At 39.9% G+C, this 20,328-nt stretch overlaps 1 protein-coding gene and 1 long non-coding RNA gene across 3 annotated transcripts in view; one reads left to right on the forward strand and one right to left on the reverse strand.

The window, feature by feature from the left end:
- LOC121399853 (protein kinase C delta type-like) overlaps positions 1–11,261 on the forward strand; it is a 20,192-nt gene extending 8,931 nt beyond the window's left edge. The window contains exons 1-11 of one of the 2 annotated variants that reach the window (XM_041581695.1): positions 290–386; positions 2,252–2,458; positions 3,971–4,738; positions 5,795–5,901; positions 6,205–6,372; positions 7,730–7,821; positions 8,541–8,603; positions 9,202–9,340; positions 10,127–10,318; positions 10,421–10,549; positions 11,124–11,261. In XM_041581695.1, coding sequence (XP_041437629.1) covers positions 3,985–4,738; positions 5,795–5,901; positions 6,205–6,372; positions 7,730–7,821; positions 8,541–8,603; positions 9,202–9,340; positions 10,127–10,318; positions 10,421–10,549; positions 11,124–11,240 — 1,761 coding nt within the window. In that variant the 5' untranslated portion in view covers positions 290–386; positions 2,252–2,458; positions 3,971–3,984 and the 3' untranslated portion in view covers positions 11,241–11,261. Of the gene's footprint in view, positions 1–289; positions 387–2,251; positions 2,459–3,970; positions 4,739–5,794; positions 5,902–6,204; positions 6,373–7,729; positions 7,822–8,540; positions 8,604–9,201; positions 9,341–10,126; positions 10,319–10,420; positions 10,550–11,123 lie in introns of those variants that run through there. The other variant, XM_041581694.1, reaches the window with a different exon arrangement.
- LOC121399856 lies at positions 7,427–20,248 on the reverse strand. The gene is made up of 4 exons (XR_005965292.1): positions 20,004–20,248; positions 14,619–14,802; positions 11,105–11,399; positions 7,427–7,801 (listed from the first exon to the last, which is right to left on the reverse strand). It is a non-coding gene; the product is annotated as an uncharacterized LOC121399856 (long non-coding RNA).
- Positions 20,249–20,328: the final 80 nt, after the last annotated feature.

Consider the following 20,328-nt stretch of genomic DNA (forward strand, 5'->3'; position numbering starts at 1 on the left):
CTTTTTATCAGCTTATCACCCATAAAAAGAGAAAAACGCCAGCGTTTTTTGGGACTTAGAAACATTTTAACTTTTTTTTGAAGCAATCCCTATCTACTCTATTGCACTTCGCCTGGTCTGAGGTGGCGAAAAAAGTCTGGCGTAAAAGGTAGCGTTCAGAATAATTTGCGCGCCAGTGAATTTGCGTAGTTACGTCCGTTGTGCAAATTCGCCAGGTGTAAGGGTGCGAAGTAACACTAGCGAATTGTGAATTAACGAAAATTCGCTACGCTGGCGAATTCACGCGAGCGTGTGGCGCTTCGTCGTTTAGTGAATTTGCCCCTATATGTCTGAATGTGCTGTACTCACCTGAAGAGAAACTGTAAAGCATCTGAAAAGGATTTGAAGTGAGTGTTTAAAGGGACAGTACCCTAAAAAAGTGCTTGAAGATACAGAGACTGTTTTGTGGAAGGACATTAAAGGACTTTGCCTTCTTTACTTAGGTAGATAGTCAGCGCAAGTTAGTTAGTGAGGCCTTACTCCCACCTGGTTAGGAGTGCTATTTGTACTAGTTGGTCATTTAATTTTAGATAAACACTTATTCAGCTTAAAAAATACTGTGTGTGTTTTTTTACTGTATTCCTCGTGGGGCCACCTGGAGGTGCATTTCCGGTCTTTGTTTATTTTTTTTTTTATTGTTCTAAACATATTATTAAAACAGCAGTTGGTACAGTATGTAATGCTATGGACCCGCTTGTCTTATTTTACATCACTGAGACAATATTTAACTGTATAGGTCATACATATTTATTTGCTATACCAAGTAAGGATTCAGCTGACATCAGGGTGATCGTGTGAAATGTGGCCACATCTGTGCATAGGGAAGTTGTAATGATCCCAATGTTTTGCTTAAGTGCCGGTCAATCACTTGTCGTGTTTCAGTCCTTTTTCAGAATCACTGCTGACTCCCATCAACTTTTATATTGGCTTATCAATTCACTCAGGCTGTTGGTAATCCTGAGAGGTGGGGGACAGGGCTTTACAGCATGTCACCAGGGGTTGTTCGCATTTAAGTTTACTTTTAGTATGATGTTGTATGATGCAATTGGTTTTAATTTTTATTATTTGTGGGGTTTGAGTTATTTAGCTTTTTAATCAGCAGTTTTCCAGTTTGCAATTTCAGCAATCTAGTTGCTAGGGTCCAAACTGCCCTAGCAACCATGCATTGATTTTAACAAGAGGCTAGAATATGAATAGGAGCAGGCCAGAGTAGAAAGATTAGTAATAAAACAGAACGATAGCAATACATATTTAGACTTACAGAGCATTTGTTTTTTTTAGATGGGATCAGTGACCCCCCATTTGTAAGCTGGAAAGAGTCAGAGGAAGTAGGCAAATTATTCAAAAACTATAACAAAAAAATAATGAAGAGTAATTGAAAAGTTACTTAGAATTAGCCATTCTATGACATACTAAAATTTAACTCAAAGGCGAAACACCCTTTTAATGAACTGAGGTAACCAGAGAGCCATTGTGCTATTGCTCCTTGGTGCTTCACAAATCAGCCCCTAGACAATCACTAACCCTGCTTCAGCATATATTCAAAGAATGTTTAACGTGAAACAGATCTGGAATTAGTGTATTGTCCTTTATTGGCATTGCACAATAATCAATGTAATAAAATATACAGGTATAGGATCTATTATCCAGAATGCACGGTACCTCTGCATAAAGGATCCTCGGTAATTTGAACCAAAGTCTGCTAAAAATTATTTAAACATTGAATAAACCTAATAGGATTGTTTTACCACCAATATGGATTTATTCAGCTCCATTTGTTTAAACTGGAGTCTATGGGAGATGGGCTTCCTATAATACTGAGCTTTCTGGATTTTGGGTTTCCGGATTAGGAATCCATAACCAAAGTGTTGATATAATGAATATACTGTGGTGTAAGTGCTTCTATTCAGCTCTGTAGACTTATGCAGAATATTTGAGTGCATTGTAAATAAATGATTATAATAGTATAGTTATCTGGCTTCCCACAGGTGTTTTCAAGCATTACCACTCATTATGAACCAGAGGTGAGATCACAGAGTACTCAGGCAGGTAGAGCAGTGAAAGTAAAAATGTTATTGGTATTATATGTTATGTTTTTAACAGGAATGCCCTCAGTGGTTTTGCTGTGGGTTGTATCAATTACCTTGTAGCTTTCAATGAAGCGTTTGTGTCTTATCATATTATGCTCTGGCCTGTTGTGTTCTTTCTTCAGCCTCTTGCCCTGGTCACCTGGGGCTCCACTCTGGAGATGTCACATATAGATCTCTGTGAAGTTAGAAACTGGCTAACGGCCAACATGGACAGGACTAAAGAACAAGAAATGGACATGGATGGTTTGTATCAGGACTTGCTTGACCAGCCATCGTCAGTGTTCTTTGATAAATATGACAAGAAGCTTTGCCCCAAAGTTTGCTGCCAGGTAAGAAACAAATCTCTTCTAGTTTTGCCAATAGATTTTCACCGAGCTGTTCAATGCAAAGTTCTGGCTAAGACAGAAATGACACCTTACTACTGATCTTAGCAGGTTATTTTAATATTGTATTTCCCCATGTTTGGGCCGTGCAGTGATTCAGATAGCCGTGGGTATCCACCATGGTAGGTGGGCATTGAGCAGGTCATTGGCAATAGAGTGCAAGTATGGAGAGGATGTGGGTTGAATTACCAGCAGGTCAGGTCTAGAACATTTGACTCTTATAAAATCTGGGCACCAAAAATGTTGTTGTACAGGGCCCTGTGATTTCTAATGGCAGCCCTGCCTACAGGCGTTGGATGGCTTTTAAGCAAGGGATGAAACACAAGGTTTCTAAAAACAGCTCTTAATCCAAAATTAACTGACATCTGGGAGTCAGGAAGGAATTCCCCCAGCCCCAGGGCTTCAGATTGGTTGTTTTTTTTTGCCGTCTCTGGATTCACTAGCAGTTGTGCATGTTGCACTTGATGGACACATTTTTTCTTTTCAACCTCATCTACTATGTTACTATGTGAGAATTGGATGCATGTAAGGTGCTGTATTTATATAGCATTTGCCCTATACAGTTTTCCACATTACACATTAACAGGGAAAAAGAAGAAGCAATACAGAGCAGAGCCACCTATACGTGGCACTCACAATAATTTGCTTCTGTTTAGCCCTTTATTTTTTACCTTTTACATTAGTCCACAAATATATAGAGCTGTTACATTTATCAGTGTCTATAAATCTTTCTATTTAGGAGTTTACAATGCAGTGCAGTGAAATATGGAAATGGTGAAGAAGGGTCTATAGATAAAGAATGTAGATAATTGTCAGCATGTCATGCTTCAATAAAGACATAGGTCCCACTAAACCTCCAATAAGGTTTGGAATTCTGGCAGCATAGATAGGCGCCATTTAAAATAGGAGTTCCTCTAAGCAACAACTTGGTGTTTGTCCTGATAATGGCCACCAGCCTACTAATATGTGGGAACTGTTGAGGTAATCAGCAACTTCCAATTTCCCATGAAGGAGCTGAAGTGAATACAGAATCTCAGCACAGTTCTGGAACTCTTGATACAATTAGCATCAATCAGTGTAGATATAATACAACTCTGTTAGCAGTTCCATTTGATAACCCTTGTGGACTGCAGGGATTTCAGCTCTGCCCCTTAATGGTTTTACTAATAAATCATATTCTCAACTTTAAACATTTGCTCTTAGAGAAGTTTTTCTTCTCTGTAGTGCCATAGCAATGTCCTCTGTAGTACCAATGGCTCTCCATTGTCGCTCCATGTTGTCTGCCTGCATGACACTGCTGGTGGTCACATGACTCACCTAGTTCAGTTACTTGTTCAGTTGGTTCAGGCCAACTGCTGTTTGGACAGTGAGGAGAAGAGACATGGAGTGAGAGTGGCGATAGATAAAAGTAGATAAATTGCGATAGAGCTTAAATAAAATTAAAAAAAAACACTATAGGAGGAGAGATTAACATGGAGGTGACGAAGAAGAGGAGTCGGAATTCGGAGGAGGAAGGACAAGGCAAGAAAAGGAGATGGAGTGATGGAGATTTAGAAGAGAAGAAGAAAAGCCTGGTGAAAAAGAAAACCAGTGAAGATGGGGGCAGTAAAAGGAGAAGGAGAGAAAGGGAGCTGGAAGAGAAGAAGAAAAGCCCTAAAGAAAGGAAGACCAGTGGAGATAGGAGCAATAACAGAAGGGGTGATGGTGATTTGGAAGACAAGAAGAAAAGCCTGGTGAAAAAGAAGACCAGTGAAGATGGGGGCAGGAGGAGTGAAGGACAGATAGAAGAGAGGAAAAGCTCCATACAAAGGAAGAACTGTGGAGATTGGAGCAATAATAGAAGGAGTGAAGGTGAGTTAGAAGATCAGAAGAAAAGTCAAATGAAAAAGATCAGTGTAGATGGGGGCAGTAAAAGGAGAAGGAGTGAAGGACAGGTAAAAGAAAAGGAGAAAAGCCCCATGGAAAGGAAGACCAGTGAAGATGGGAGAAATAAAAGGAGAAGGAGTGGAGATGAGTTGGAAGAAAAGAAGAAACACCCCATGGAAAAGAAGACCCGTCAAGATGGGAGCAATAAAAGCAGAAGGAGTAAATTAAAGGACAAGGAGAAAAGCCCCATAGAGAAGAGTGAAAAGTTACAGTTAGAAGAAAAGAAAAGTCAGTTGGAAAAGACCAGTGAAGGATTGAATAAGTATCAAAAATCAAGAAGTCCAGAGGATCCCTTAGAAGGTAAGAAAACACAGTTGCCGCTTTTGTGCTTAATCTCTCCCCTAACTTGCTAATAAGAAGTGGCCCCATAGGATCTATCTGCCCTAACTTGCTGGGATGTCTTTTTATCAGGATTTCTGCAATTAATTTGTTTGCCTGATGTTTATAGCTTGCTGATTTACCCAAGGTCTTGTTCTGACTAAAAATTACCCATCTTTTTATTTATTCTTTCTTCTTCTTTTTTAATCTTGGTATGAAACTAGGGCTGGTTTACTATAAGGGAAAATAAAAATTACCAGTGATATTGCCAGTATCAACCAATCAGGGCTGGTTTTCTATAGTATAGGAAATTAGTATTATCAGTGATGATGCCAATGTCAACCAATCACATCTGCTTTCATCTTCTACCTTGTATGTAACTGTTCAAATCTAATTACTGATTGATTCTGATGAACATTACTATCACTAATGGTCTGCTGTGTCAATATGTCAGAAAGGGCCTGCACACCAAATAAACAGCAAGACAACGTGGTATTTGAATAGTCGTATATTTTGATATATTAAAAAAGAGAATATACATACATAATACAGGGCAAAAATATGTCCAAAAATATCACAAGAGATCAATTATACATACCACGTAAATATGGTCAAACAGCAATAGGAAACAAAGAGAAAAGCGGATACACCTGCCCTGAGAAGAGAATCACCCCGACGTTTCGGCTTTTAGCCTTTCTCAAGGGGAATTTGGGGGCCTTGTAAGGGCTTTGTTTGCACCCATATACTAATTATACTATATATATCTTATATTAGAGTGCCCTCCATTTGAAAACATTTTCAGTATGTCAGAAACCCAGGCTTCCAGCATTTCTAAATATATAATCAAAGGCTTAAGTTTCTGGGAGATGTATTCATGGGGGCATCTGGGGGAGGCACATAGGTGTAGGTGTCCCCTCTCCAGTCCCTTGTGCTGCCTCATATTAAGGAGCCCTGCCTTGTGCTTGCTGATGGGTTTATTAATATATGCTATGTACAGGCTATTTGTAATACAAGGTACTAATGGAGTTTTTTTCCTAGGTGGAAGCGCAGCGAAGAAACTCTGTGTGGATATCAGCAGACCTGTCCCCCTGGATATTAAGAACTACAGGTTTTATTCAGAGCTGGGAAAAGGAGGCTTTGGCCGGGTAAGTGAAAGGCTTCCCAGGAATGATTTCTCTTAGTATAAATCATAGGGAAGCAGAAAACATAGGCGAGAATAAAGTAGTTTAGTATTATTACTCATTGTTTTGTAAATACAGTTCTAAGAATATCATTATAAAGTGGTGATATAGAACGGTGACATTTATGTTGGGGAAGGAATCACTGGAAGATACTGTTTCCTACGGTGTAAAGTGAAAACAGATAACTTTTTTATTTTAGCCTCTCAGTGTTTAGCGTTTACCTTTACATACCCCATGTCATATCTAATATTTGCCCTTCGTTATTAGGTGATGTTGGCTTCGTTTACACCAAAGAAGCAACTGGTAGCAGTAAAGATCATGCAGAAAAGTCCAGACAAGAACAACTTCAACATCATGATGAAGGAGGCCCGAGTGCTGTCGGTCGCTAGAGGAAGCACATTTTTATGCCATTCCTACGCAGCTTTTCAATCAGAGGTAAATACTGCTTTTAATTGCATATAATGGGGCAAATTCACTATGCGCCGAAGCGCCTAACGCTAGTGTCAATTCGCTAGCATTGGGCATTTTCGTTACTTTGCAAATTCACTAACGGACGCTGGCGTAACTTCGCTAGTGTAACTTCGCACCCTTACGCCTGGCGAATTTGCGCAACAGACGTAACTACGCAAATTCACTAATGCGTGCAGTGTTCTGAACGCTACCTTTTACGCTAGACTTCCTTCGCCACCTCAGACCAGGCGAAGCACAATAGAGTAGATAGGGATTTCTTCAAAAAAAGTAAAAAAAATTTCTAATTCCCAACGCCGGTGTTTTTTCTATATTATGTGTGATAGGTTGAAAAAGATTGAAATATTTTTTTGGGGCTCCCCTCCATCCCCCCTTCATTTCCTAACTTATGGCAACTTAACTATACAGTGGGCACATGTGTAGGGCAAAATACAAATTTTATTTGATGTTTTGAAGGTTTCCCAGGCATTTGTAGTGCTGCTACATATTCCTCCATTGAAATTTGAATTTGGCGCCGTATGCAAATTAACCATCGCTAGCGTAACTTCGCTTCGTTTAGCGAATCAACGCTAGCGCAACTTCGCAACCTTACCCTACCCCTGAGCGCAACTTCGGATTTTAGTGAATTTGCGGAGCGCTGGCGAAACTACGCCTGGCGAAGTGCGGCAAAGTGCGGCGAAGTTACACCTGGTGCAACTCTGAATCTTAGTGAATGTCCCACAATGTCTTTAAATGGAACCTAGCATTAAAATTAATTTTAAAGTGATACCGACACTAAAAATTTTCTTTTCAAAATATTAATCTACATTAAAAGTTACCTATAGGTCATGTTGATTGTTTTTCGCTGATAGTTCTGCTTTTGTAATTGACACTTGAAGTTCTTAAACCTGACTGTTTTGCCAACCTGACTGTCCAATCTTAACCGGTCAGTTAGAGTTTCTAATGCTAACGGATATCTGCTCCACAAATATGGCAGCCTGCTCATAGAGGAACGGGGTAGTAAGAAAGGTAATGTAAAAACTTCCGGCAAATATTTTTATGGCAAAATTATAAATCACATTCAAAGACAATGTTATGAAAGATAATGAAAAAGGTTATTTTCTGATGTCCTTATCTCTTTTAGCATAATTAGACCAGTGTTAGACAAACTATGCGGTGGGGTCTCATTTGCTCCTCATACATGGCTGTTTCTATATCTCCATGGAGCGCTAAGATGTTGCTTTCCACTTATTCACATTACCACTTCTATTCAGACAGTTTTAAAGTTTTTGGGTGGGAGGCTGGATGTTCTAGGTCTCACCTTCTTCTATTCTCTCTTTAACAGCTGGAATCCTTCTTCGTCCTGGAGTATGCCAGCGGGAAATCTTTAATGCAAATGATTCTTCGCAAAGGAAATCTGCCAATGGCAAGAATCATGTAAGTGACATTAGGACCCATTTACAGTACATGGGACAGGGAGCAAACTGGAAAGAATAGATGCAGCCCACCATGTTTTTCATACTTTGCTCACTGCCTACCTCTTGGCCCTTAATAGGTTTTTGTTCTCTGGCAGCAGTGTATTACCGAGGGACAAGCTTGAGTAGCAGTGTCCCCTTTCCTGCACCCGAACTTGTGTTTCATTCAGGTGGCAATCTTTAGATTATGGCCAATACTAAAGGAGTTGTTAAAAGATGCCATAGACTTGCAATATCACCCCTCCCAGCTGCCCCAACCAATGGCCCATTGTAGATGAATTGCATTAGAAACTGTACTTTTTATACTTTGCACATTTCATACATTTCCCTTTTTTATTTCTCTGATTTAATTTTACTGATATGAACAGGACATGTTTAAGGAATTGTAGCTGGATCACTTTAATGGATTTTCTCTGGGACAGTGTTACTACAGCTCTTTTATAAGTAGAAAACGCTGGGCACTTGAATGGGCTGAATTTGTTCCCATAACAAGTTACATATGTAGCATGTTTGCCTGTGCTGTCAGTAAGATGTGTTCTGCACCCTTTTGTATGTTACACTTAGATATTTGCATCAGATGCAAGCACAGAGAACACTGCGAGGCAACTCTATAGTTAACTGTAAAAAATCCTATGTAATGAATGTGATATAGGAACGATGATGATTTTCTTTTTGTAAAAGGTTCTACACAGCGGAGATGGTGGTTGCTGTCCAGTTCCTGCACTCTAAGGGCATCATTCATCGGTGAGTAAATTCTCAGTATATTGTGTTGTCTCTATGTGCTTTCTGACACATAGATTCACTGAGTGATGATGGACTGTCACCACTACATGTGCTGTAGGCAAGCATTTCCCATAGTAACTACTCATCTCTCCCAACTCCTTTTTAAATTAGCCAATACAAGAAAGCACTTACACAGTCAGACTGCAGGGTGCTGTTAGAAGTCATGGGACCCCTATACTACATAGAGCCATATAAGCCCAGGTTTTTATCCCACTGCCAGGTTGGCCCCTCACCCCTGTGGGAGGTGGGCAAATCCAATAAAGTAAAACATGGCCCCAATTAAAAGAATATAGAATATGTTATAGAACACACACTCCGTTCTGCTCAAACACGTCAGCATCCCCACCCAAACACTACTAATTCCCTCTGCAGGTCCAATATCTTTTTTACTCTATGAATTGTACCTTCACATTTCTTTGGGTTCTCTGTTACTATGGGCCCCCTGCAGGATCCCCACTCTGATGGCAGCCTACTTATAGGGGCAGTGGAGGGCAATTTTGGGCATTTTGGTCCCAAGAACTGTTACCTATGTAACTTGCTCCTAATGCTTATCCTATAGTGACCTGAAACCTGACAACGTGTTGGTGGACAGATACGGCCATATCAAGATCTGCGACTTTGGCCTCGCCGCAGAGAACATCTTCGACCAGACAAGAACCAACGGAGTAATAGGAACCCCTGGATACCGCGCACCAGAGGTGACAACAAACATTTAAAATACAAACATATTCACCTTTAATTTAACCTTTAGTCTCATGCAGAGAGTGATATTCTGAGACAATTTGAAATTGGTCTTCATTTTAAATGATTTTTTAATTATTTAGCTTTTTGTTCAGCTGCTCTCTATTTTGGAGTTCCAGCAGCTATCTGGTTGCTAGGGTTTAATTTAACTTAGCAACCAGGGCCTGAATTGAATGAGATACTGGGAAATTAAAAGGAATGGGCCTAAATATAAAGATAAGTAATAAAAAGTTTCAGTAACAACAAAACTGTAGCCTTATAGTGCGATTTGATTTTAGCGGAAGGTGTCACTAAACCCCTTCTGAATCCTGGAGAGAAAGGCAAATAGTTGAAAAACTATAAAAGATAAAAAATGAAGACCAATGCAAAGGTTGCTAAGAATAAAACTTAATTGAAAGAGAAGATGCCCTTAATACTAATTTATCGCTTCGGTAGATAGAGAGGTCTGATTCAATCAGTGCAGGGTTGCTAAGAATGTTATGTTTTATAACATACGAAGAGTTGACCTGAAGGTGAAAAACAACCCATTTAAATGAGAACAGCATCTCTGATAATTCCACATGTATTGGATCTGTGCTCATTTAATATTAATTAATATTATTAATATATTAATTGATAGTAATACAGAAGTTAAATGTAATCCATCTGCAATTTAATATGGAAATAACACGTTATTTTGTGTTCTGCAAGTAGCCTATCAAGTTCATGACTCATGTTTTCTCTGTAATCATTTTATGTCATAGGTTCTATCAAAGGCAGAGTATAACGCAGGCGTGGATTGGTGGTCTTTTGGGATTACCATGTACCAAATGGCCACGGGCAGCTTGCCATTTTCACCATCAGGCAGTATTTTAAGGCAATTCTTTGCAATAAAGAAGAATACGCCTTATTACCCATATTATATGAGCAAGGAAATGCTGGACCTCCTGCCGAAGGTAAATATGAGCCAAAGCAGAATTACAGAATAATATATATATTAAGAAGGTACATGACACAGCACCTGCAATATTGAAATTCATGTTCATGTTTCTTTTTAGCTTTTGGAGATGGATGAGAATCAGCGGATCGGTGTCAACGGAAACATCAGGGAGCACGCTTTCTACAGCACAGTGAAGTGGGAAGAGCTGGAGAACCGGAGAGTGAAAACCCCTTTCCAGCCAGGAATGGTAAATACATGTGCTATATATGATACATCCACCCACTCTCACACTGCAGAAAAACTGCTGCTCTTTTTTACTCATCCACCACTTGGTAGGCCAGAGGTCTTCGGAGCTTTTGGGTTAAGGCTCCCAACATTGGTTTGGGATTCACTTAGATATGAAAACATGTTGCTAACAGTAACTTTCCTAAAGTTCTAGTAATATCCAAGACTGATAAAACACAATTCACCTTCAGATTTGACCCAACCTGGACTTGGTCGCCACTGTGGTTACTGCTGTAACAAAGACAGATAATCATGTGTCCATAGTGAAATGAATGGGTCCCTTATTCATTTATTGACCGTTTCCTTTTTCAATAGCTCATTCTTTGGCCTTCAGAAACTTTTTGTAATTTTATTTCTAAAATAAAGTTGTTGGGTTTTGGTGGATAGTGATAGTCTGATTTTAACTTTCCCCTGCTTCTCATTAATATCTGAATCCAGTAATCACTTTTTACAGATAATTAAAGCCACATATTAAGTTACGACTTATCTTGAGTGAAATGAAGTATGTAAGAAGCACCTTGTTTCCTTTCATATAGCCATCAGCAGATGACTTCACTGAAATCCCGCTGTCATTCTCCTCTCAAATTCGGAACGAGGAAACCAACTTGGCAGATTTCTCCCACGTGGATCCCAGCTGGAGTTGGCAGGAGTAAGGCATTGGTTCTAATATGGGAAAACATCAATACTGCCTGGACAATACAACAACCTGGGCCAATTGACATCATACCCTCTATGGCAAGCTGCACCTCTCAACAACTCATCCACCTGCGTCTGCCATCAATGTCGCCACCACACGGGATCCCTGGCTTTGACTTGGAGAAGAGAAAAAGAAAGAACGGAAGAGTTAACCATCGTGAGTATAAATGTTAGATGAAATGAGACAGTGTAGAGTAATGTAAAAGATTAGGCTGGTTTTAGGTCTTTAGATAAAATGTTATACAATAGTTTATTGACAGGATAATAGATATTATATAACTATTGACAGGCAAGCATCTAGAATAAGGCAGAAAAGAAAACATATGCTCTATAGAAACTTTTCTTAAAATACATCTAAAATCATTTTCTTTTAGGGAAGGTAGGGCGGGTTGTTATCACTCAGCAGCCGCTGAGCTCCCTAATGGTAAGTAGTGGTAAGTATACCCCCTGGAGACCTGATTATATAGGGGTTTATTGTTACCACCTTACCATTGTATATATATGTGTATATATATATGTGTGTGTGTGTTTGAGAGTGAGTGTGTGTTTGTGTGTATGTGTGAGAGTGAGTGTGTGTGTCTGTGTGTGAGAGTGAGTGTGTGTGTGTGTTAGAGTGAGTGTGTGTGTATGTGTGAAAGTGAGCGTGTGTATGTGTTAGAGTGAGTGTGTGTGAGAGTGAGTGTGCATGTGTATGTGTTAGAGTGAGTGTGTATGTGTGAGTGTGTGTGTGTCTGTGTGTGTGTGTGTATGTGTGTGTGTGTGTGAGAGTGTGTGTGTATGTGTGTGTGTGTGAGAGTGTGTGTGCGCATCAGTTGAATTAGCTATTTGCAATGCTCACCCATTCCTTGAACAGGAGAACACGGAGTTGAATTCCCTTTTGGAATCCGCAGGCATTTCTGTATTGGAAATGACCTGTTCTCCCTTTCAAGGAATCAGTCACTAGTATCAGGTTATTTTTATAACCTGGTGCTTCATTAATGGCATGCCAATACGGGAGCAATAGAATTGGACCCGTACACTCCCTATGTGGCATTGTATTTCCTTTACAAGGCTACTGTCGATCCAGGGACATGTCCGATTGCCATTTTGGAGTCAGGAAGGAATTTTTTTCCCCTTCTGAGGCAGATTGGAGACCGCCTCAGAAGGGGGTTTTTTGCCTTCCTCTGGATCATCTAAATTTATTTAATTGAAAATAATTGCCCATTAAAATATAAATATAACCAAAATACAACCCCCCCAAAACAGAAAAGGCATGTCAAAAACTAAATTAAATAGGGATGTCACAGGTTGACGTTTATAAACCAGTAGTTAGAGGGGAGCAGTGTTCTTGGAGAGGCTACTAAAAGAAGAACGTATTTATTATTATATACTGTAGCACACTTCCTTTTGGGGTTATGTTAAGCCTCCCTTTATCTCCATTATTATCATCACCACCTATGTACAGGAGAGGACGAAAGGATGAAAAATCAACTGCAGTCAAGAACAGCAATAATTATAGCATGTGTGATATTCTGGAATGTGTAGGAATGTTGTATGGTTGTGTGAGATATGTGTGTGTGAATGTGAATATTGGTTCTGTTGAAACAACTAGTTCAAAAAACCCAGGTCCATATTAAGAATAAATTGCAGGTCAGCTCAAGGATGGGGGGAAAGGTTCATAAACAGACTGCTGTAAAACTAAAAAACGAATCTTTAAACTAAATCTAAATATGTTTATATGTAAAAGCCAATGATGTGTGTGTGTGACTAGTCAGATACCTCTCAGTATTTGCTGAAGAGGAAAGGTCCCATGACAGTTTATGTCACTCCATGCAGGACCAGAGAGGAAACTATTGCAGCAAGTGATAGGGTGAGCCATTTGCTGCAATAGATGTGTGAATGGACAGTAACAAGAGTTGAAGCCTTGACGTGGCGTTACTGCTCACATGGGTAACCATGTGCTAATTCAACCACTTGTGAGACTTGATTCTGACATGTTATTATTTATATTATACAAAGTGCCTTCCCCTCCTACTACTTAATATTTTGTAGCACTGACTTTTGTAGCAACAACATCTTTAAGTATTTTGGGGTAAGTATATTCCAGCTTTGTGCAGTGTTCATGAGTCATTCTGATCTATTCTTTTCAGTATTCATGGTGGAAGGAATATATATATATATATATATATATATATATATATATATATATATATATATATATATATATATATATATATATATATATATATATATATATATATATATATATATATATAGCACCATAGAAAGCCAGCACTCTCGAATAAAAAGTTCATATGCCTGGGTGCAGTATCAAAAATATTATCCACAGAAATCCAAAGGATCCGCACTCACAGGTCTTATGCGTAAAAAAGTTTTTATTGCAAAGCTTACAGCCTAACGTTTCGGCCTCCTCCGAGGCCTTTCTCAAAGGGGAGAAAGGCCTCGGAGGAGGCCGAAAAGTTAGGCTGTAAGCTTTGCAATAAAAACTTTTTTTACGCATAAGACCTGTGAGTGCGGATCCTTTGGATTTCTGTATATATATATATATATATATATATATATATATATATATATATATATATATATATATATAAGTCCATATGGGCAGCACTCCGCTCTTGATGTTTAGACTCGGGTGCAAGGTAAAGAAATCAATTATGTAGACAAATGACCAGCAACACCGAGATATTTCGTGAATAGTTCAAGTGTATTCAAAAAAACATGCATATATATATATATAGGTAACAGAGCTGAGAGGTGGGTAACAGGGCTTTACAGCACAGCTCCAGCAGATCGTAACCAGAGAGCACTGTGCTTATTGCTGCTCGGAGGCTGCACAACAAGCTCTAACCCAGGGATCCCCAACCTTTTGAACCCGTGAGCAACATTCAGAAGTAAAAGGAGGTGGGGAGCAACACTAGCATGAAAATAGTTCATGGGTAGCCAAATAAGGACTGTGATTGGCTATTTGGTAGCCCCTATGAGGACTGACAGCCTATAGGAGACTCTGTTTGGCATTACAACTGGTTTTTATACAATCAAAACTTGTCTCCAAACCAGGAATTTAAAAAATAATCACCTGCTTTGAGGCCACTGGGAGCAACATCCAAGGAGTTGGAGAGCAACATGTTGCTCACGAGCTACTGGTTGGGGATCACTGCAACCCTTAGGAGGGTGTTTAACTTGAAAACTTGGAACTGTTCAGGGATAAATGTATTGTCCTTTATTGCTGGAGGGCATTGAAGGGAAATCACTGGAATAAAGTTTCTAACCAAAGTGTCACTATAATGAATATGTTGTGTTGTAGGCGCCTCTGTTCAGCTCTGTCCACTTACCAGTTTCATTTTCATTGCAGTTAAACATTCACATTCATACATGTCCCGGGAGACACTGGCCTTTACAGTTCAGGTATGTAATTATCCAGGATTTCCACTGATTGTACAGAAATAAATTGCACTTCTTTGCTTCCATGTCGAATGGACTGCTACAGGCAAAAACAAGCCATCAGCACTGCCAGAACTGCAAATGGAACAAACAGATAGAATAAAAATAGTAATGATACAGATTTTCATTCTTTATAGCAGGGGTGTACAAACTACGGCCGCGGGCCAAATGCAGCCCGATATCCATTTGTAATTGGTCCGACTTCGGTGCGTCCCCCCCTGCTCCTGTCATGTACCTTATTCAGCGCTACTGTGTCGGCGCATGCGCACGCTCCATTCAGACATCTGTCGGCAGCGGGAGAAGAGGTAAGAATTGGTGCGCTGGGAAGACAGGTATTGCAGCACGGGGACAATTCAGAAGGGAAGTAGTAGGAGGGGGAATGAGTGGTACTTTTTTTTTTTAGCACATCTGATCTGAGGCTGAATTTAAAGACATATAAACTACACAAAGATTAGACACACGGACAGACAGTGGGTGACATAACATTGTGACTGCTGCTTTATTGTACTTTTATAAATGTGTTGAAAGATTTCTTTCAATTAAAGATGGTAAGGTGGGAAATGATAATGTGGGACTACTGTGGGGGGGGGACCATTCAAGGCACTTGCCTAGGGTGCCAAAATACCTTGGCCCGGCCCTGCCCACATCAGCTCTCCTGCTGAGTTCACAGCAGCCACCTTCTCCGGAGCGCTCTTATTCGTGGATTCAGCGCATGTTTTGTGGCCCATGCGCAGTAGAGGCATTTGCTGGTACAGAGCTATTGCGCATGTGCCCGAAAGTCACAAAGTTTCCAATTTCTTTTTTCCAAGCGCAGTAGCTCCATACCGGCAAATGCCTCTACTGCGCATGTGCCAGAAAATGCTGCTGAATCCAGGAAGAAGAGCGCTCGGGAGAAGATGGCTGGATCAGCAGGAGAGGACCTGCAAGGCGTACGTACTTCACCTCGGCTGTTTGCATTTTCCTGCTTTATAGTAACAGCAGGAAATGAGATATTTTTAAAAACAATCAAATAAAAAACGTTGCAGACTTACCTAGAAGGTATCTGACCAGGTAATTTCAGATGCAAAGCGTTGAAAATTGCTGATCACTATAAAATATCAATGGAGGCAATTGTGGCTTATCTAGAGGGTATGGATGTTCTCCCCTGGTTTGTATGGGTTTCCTCCTACATGCCAACAACATACAGGCAGGTTAATTGGCTCCTGATAAAACTGATCCTTGTCTGTGTGAATGTAATAGATTAGATTGTGACCTTAGATTGTAAGCTCCGTTGGCGAAGGGACTGATGGGATGATTGTTTTCAACAAAAGCAAATCCTACTATGCAAATAGTGGGCAAACAACTAGATAATCAAGATGTGTTCCAACCCACAGGCAGACATATTGCGCAAAGATTGTAAACTTGCCAAATGAGCAGCTTTTTACATGTATGCTCAGCTTTCAGGCTCTCTGATAAAACGGTACAATACATTGTTTTGTGTGCCATGGCCAGTAAGGGTGATGGTATATTTGTCACAAGGTGAAATCTGCACCACGGGTGACAAATCTCCAGATAATTCCTTATTGTAGTCAATGGGTAGAACAATCACATAATCTTCACACAATAACAGAAAACTGTTTTAGCAGAGGCAATTCCCGTTGACTACAATATAAAGGAATTTTCAGGAGTCGACTGCAGATAGCGCCAGCTCATTAGGGGCACCCAAGGCAAACACAGCATCACCCTCCCCGGTCCCCAAATCTCATCGCCCTGACTTCCAGCTCTTCAACTGTCCAACGACTCCCCTTGCCACTTGCTGTCTCTTCCCATCAGCAGGGCTGAAGTTAGAAGATGAGGAACATTTCTAGGGTCCCAGTGCCCCCCACTTGCCTCTCCGGACTACTCTTATGGGTAGCACAGATTTCCAGTGTGGGGCCAGTGTCCCCATGTGCCATCACCCTTAGTGGTTGCAGCACAGGTATGGGATCTGTTAACCAGAAACCCATTATCCAGAAAGCTCTGAATTAAGGAAAGACTAGCTCCCATAGACACCATTATAATCAAATCTAGATTTTAAAAATCGATTTCCTTATTTTCTATAACAGTGGTCCCCAACCAGTAGCTCGCGAGCAACACGTTGCTCTCCAACCCCTTGGATGTTGCTCTCAGGGTCCTGAAAGCAGGTGCTTATTTTTGAATTTCAAGCTTGAAAGCAAGTTTTAATTGCATAAAAACTAAGTATAGTGCCAAGTAGAGCCCCTTGTTGGCTGCCTGTCAACATAGGGGCTACCAAATAGGCAATCACAGCCCTTATTTGGCACCCCAAGGGACTTTTTCATGTTTGTGTTGCTCCCCAACTCTTTTTACATTTGAATGTGGCTTGCAGGTAAAAAAGGTTGGGGACCACTGTTCTATAATAATTAAAAAGTACCTTGTACTTGATCTAAACTAAGATATAATTAATCCTTCTTGGAACGGAAGCAGAAGCAACCTATTGGGTTTAATGTTTACATGATTTTCTAGTAGACTTAAAGGTATCAAGATCCAGATTACGGAAAGATCCGTTATCCAGCAGGTCCCAAGAATTCTGGATAACAGGTCCAATACCTGTACTGTGCAATTTTGTGGCAGTAGTCAAACAACTACAACCACTGGCCAGCACTATTGAAAATTTGCAGTAAGATGAGTTGAAGATGTAATTACACAAGAGGAGGTATCTCAAGCCATAAAGCTGTTGAAATCAAATACCGCCCCAGGCTTCGACGGTTTAGCTAATATATACTATAAAAATTTGCCACGGAATTGACTCCACATTTGACCTCTATGTTAAATGGTCTTAGGGAAGGACAAAAGCTACACCCTGAATCCTTACAGGCTAAAATAATGGCGATACCTAAGCCTGATACAGATTTATTTGATTGCAAGAACTACAGGTCTTAAATACGGATATCAAAATTCTTGGCAAAATTATAGCCACACGTATTAATACCTTTCTCCCCACAATAATAAACAGAGATCAGGTAGGTTTTGTCCCCGGTCGTCAAGCTTCTGATGCGACCAGGCGCCTCATTTTACTCTTGCAGCATGCCAAAACTGTAACTATTAAGTCTATGGTCCTTAAATTAGATATTCAAAAGGCTTTTGATTCTCTTTCCTGGGACACATACACAAATATATATATATATATATATATATATATATATATATATATATATATATATATATATATATATATATATATATATATATATATATATATATATATATATATATACACAGTATATATATATTTATTATGTCGGTACAGTGAACGCACTCCTCCCGGATATAATTCTGTCGATGGTGGTGCGTTGGTCAAAGTTTGATAATACAATCCTGTAAATGGACCCGCACTCGTTCATATTAGTGAAATAAATGTGTCTTTATTCACAGGTTCATTTCCTGGAAATGAACCTGTGAATAAAGACACATTTATTTCACTAATATGAACGAGTGCGGGTCCATTTACTGGATTATATATATATAGTGTATGTATATATATATATATATATATATATATATATATATATATATATATATATATATATATATATATATATATATAGTTTATTAGACACATTTGGTACTATTTCAGGACTACAAATTAATCATAATAAAACTGAGGCATTGAATATCAATCTCCCACATGAAATGGAAAAAACTGCTTCAATTGAACTCTGAATTCAATCAGCATCCCAAATCTATCTCCCTTCTAGGTATTAAATTAACAAGCTCATATGACCACCTCTATAAATGTAATTACCCTCCAATGTTTAAAGCTCTGTCCTCTCTATTAAAGAAATGGAATTCGCACCATATATCGTGGATAGGACGTATAAATTCAGTTAAAATGAAACTTCTACCGAAGCTGTTATATTTATTCAGGACCTTACCTATCCCAATACATGCAGGACATCTAGAAAAATTTGAATTGTCAATTCTAAAATTTCTGGAGTGTAACTAAAAGATCCTCCTATAACGTCTCCCTATTGGAAGCAAATTACAAAGTATTACTTCGTTGGTACTTAGTACCTGCACGTATTGCAAAATTTGCTCCCCTAGCGGATCCCAATTGCTTTAGAGGTTGTAGGGAAATAGGCACTATGTTTCATGTTTGGTGGGAGTGTCTGGCTGCCCCGAAGATTTTAGATTAGGATTTTTAACATAGTGTACTTGGTGTTGGAAGTTTCTATGCCTAAAGACCCTGTCGTAGCCCTATTGGGCGAAAAACCCTTACTAATGCTCAGTTTCGCCTATTTTCCTTTATAATGCTAGCAGCTAAGAGGACTATAGCAGGAGCTTGGAAACAAAAGCAAATCCCAATAGAACCGGTAATATCCAGAGTGGATTGGATTATGTCTCTGGAGAAAATGACCAGTATCTTGCTGGATACTCATCAGAAATTTCTGTTAACTTGGAATCCCTGGATAGAGTATATAAATATATATATGTGTGTGTGACCTATGTATAAATAACAGTCTGTACACAATTTATTTTGGAATAAAAAAATTTATTGAAGTAAAAAAGTTACAAGATGGTGACCCCTTGTGGCTAACTTTGAAAGCATAAAAAAAACAAATCAACTGACACTGCAACATCTGCAGCTGATATACACAGAGGCCATGTTTATCAGGGGGGGGCACAGAATTCCTGCTTCCACTGAAAGCATCAGACTCATCTAGGAGGGAATATGCGGAATACTCTGCATTGGATCAGACTGAACACTGCCACTCCCTGCAGATCCTTCTACTTCTGTTTGTCTGTACCACTGTCAATAGACTCACTTGTGACTGATGCTCCTGCTTTCTCTCTCATATTTACACAAATAAAAAACAAACTGATGTACAGACAAAAACAGCCGCAGAGCTTTATCAATATAGAATGATGGGGAGCCACACTGCGCTTCTATGCACTGGATAGTCAGGCACCAGCAATCCATATGAAACAGGGATGTCTAATGAGCTGTTATCCCTCCTGTGCAGAACTACAACTCCATCCACTATTCCCCCCAATATGGAATGGCTTTCGCTGAACAGAAGCTGCCATATAAAAAGCAGATAGAAGAAAGGCACAAAGATGGAAAGCCTGACATGTGTGGAGAACTGAAATGATGCCATAAATAAATAAGCTGTGCAGCTGTACACGTCAGGGTATGGAGTGGGAGTTGTAGTTCAGCTCTTCTCTACAGCAGAAGTTCTATATTAGGCTTCCTATGGATTAATGCACCTCATTCACACCCCAGGGCTTCCCTTAGTTACCTGATACGACCAGGGCTTCATTTGGCCCCACTGTATGGCAGTTCCCCATGCAGGCAGCCGCTTCACTACTTGTCTCTTCAGCAGGCGAAATAAAGCAGCTCCCAAAGCCTCTCCACGACTCAACACTCGCTCCCCTTCCCCCAAACAATAACAAGCGCCTGGGAAAGCAACACACACACAAACCTCACAGGGCGGAACCAGAGCCAATCAACGCCCTCCCACCCTCGGCTTTCCCGTTTGCATAGGGCGGGGCCAGAGCATGAATGATCTGCAGGACAGATTCTCGGGGGCGTTGCCAAAGCATGAATGATCTGTGGGACAGCCG

Source organism: Xenopus laevis, chromosome 2L (genome assembly GCF_017654675.1).
Source record: "Xenopus laevis strain J_2021 chromosome 2L, Xenopus_laevis_v10.1, whole genome shotgun sequence".
In the NCBI taxonomy this organism is placed as follows: domain Eukaryota; kingdom Metazoa; phylum Chordata; class Amphibia; order Anura; family Pipidae; genus Xenopus; species Xenopus laevis.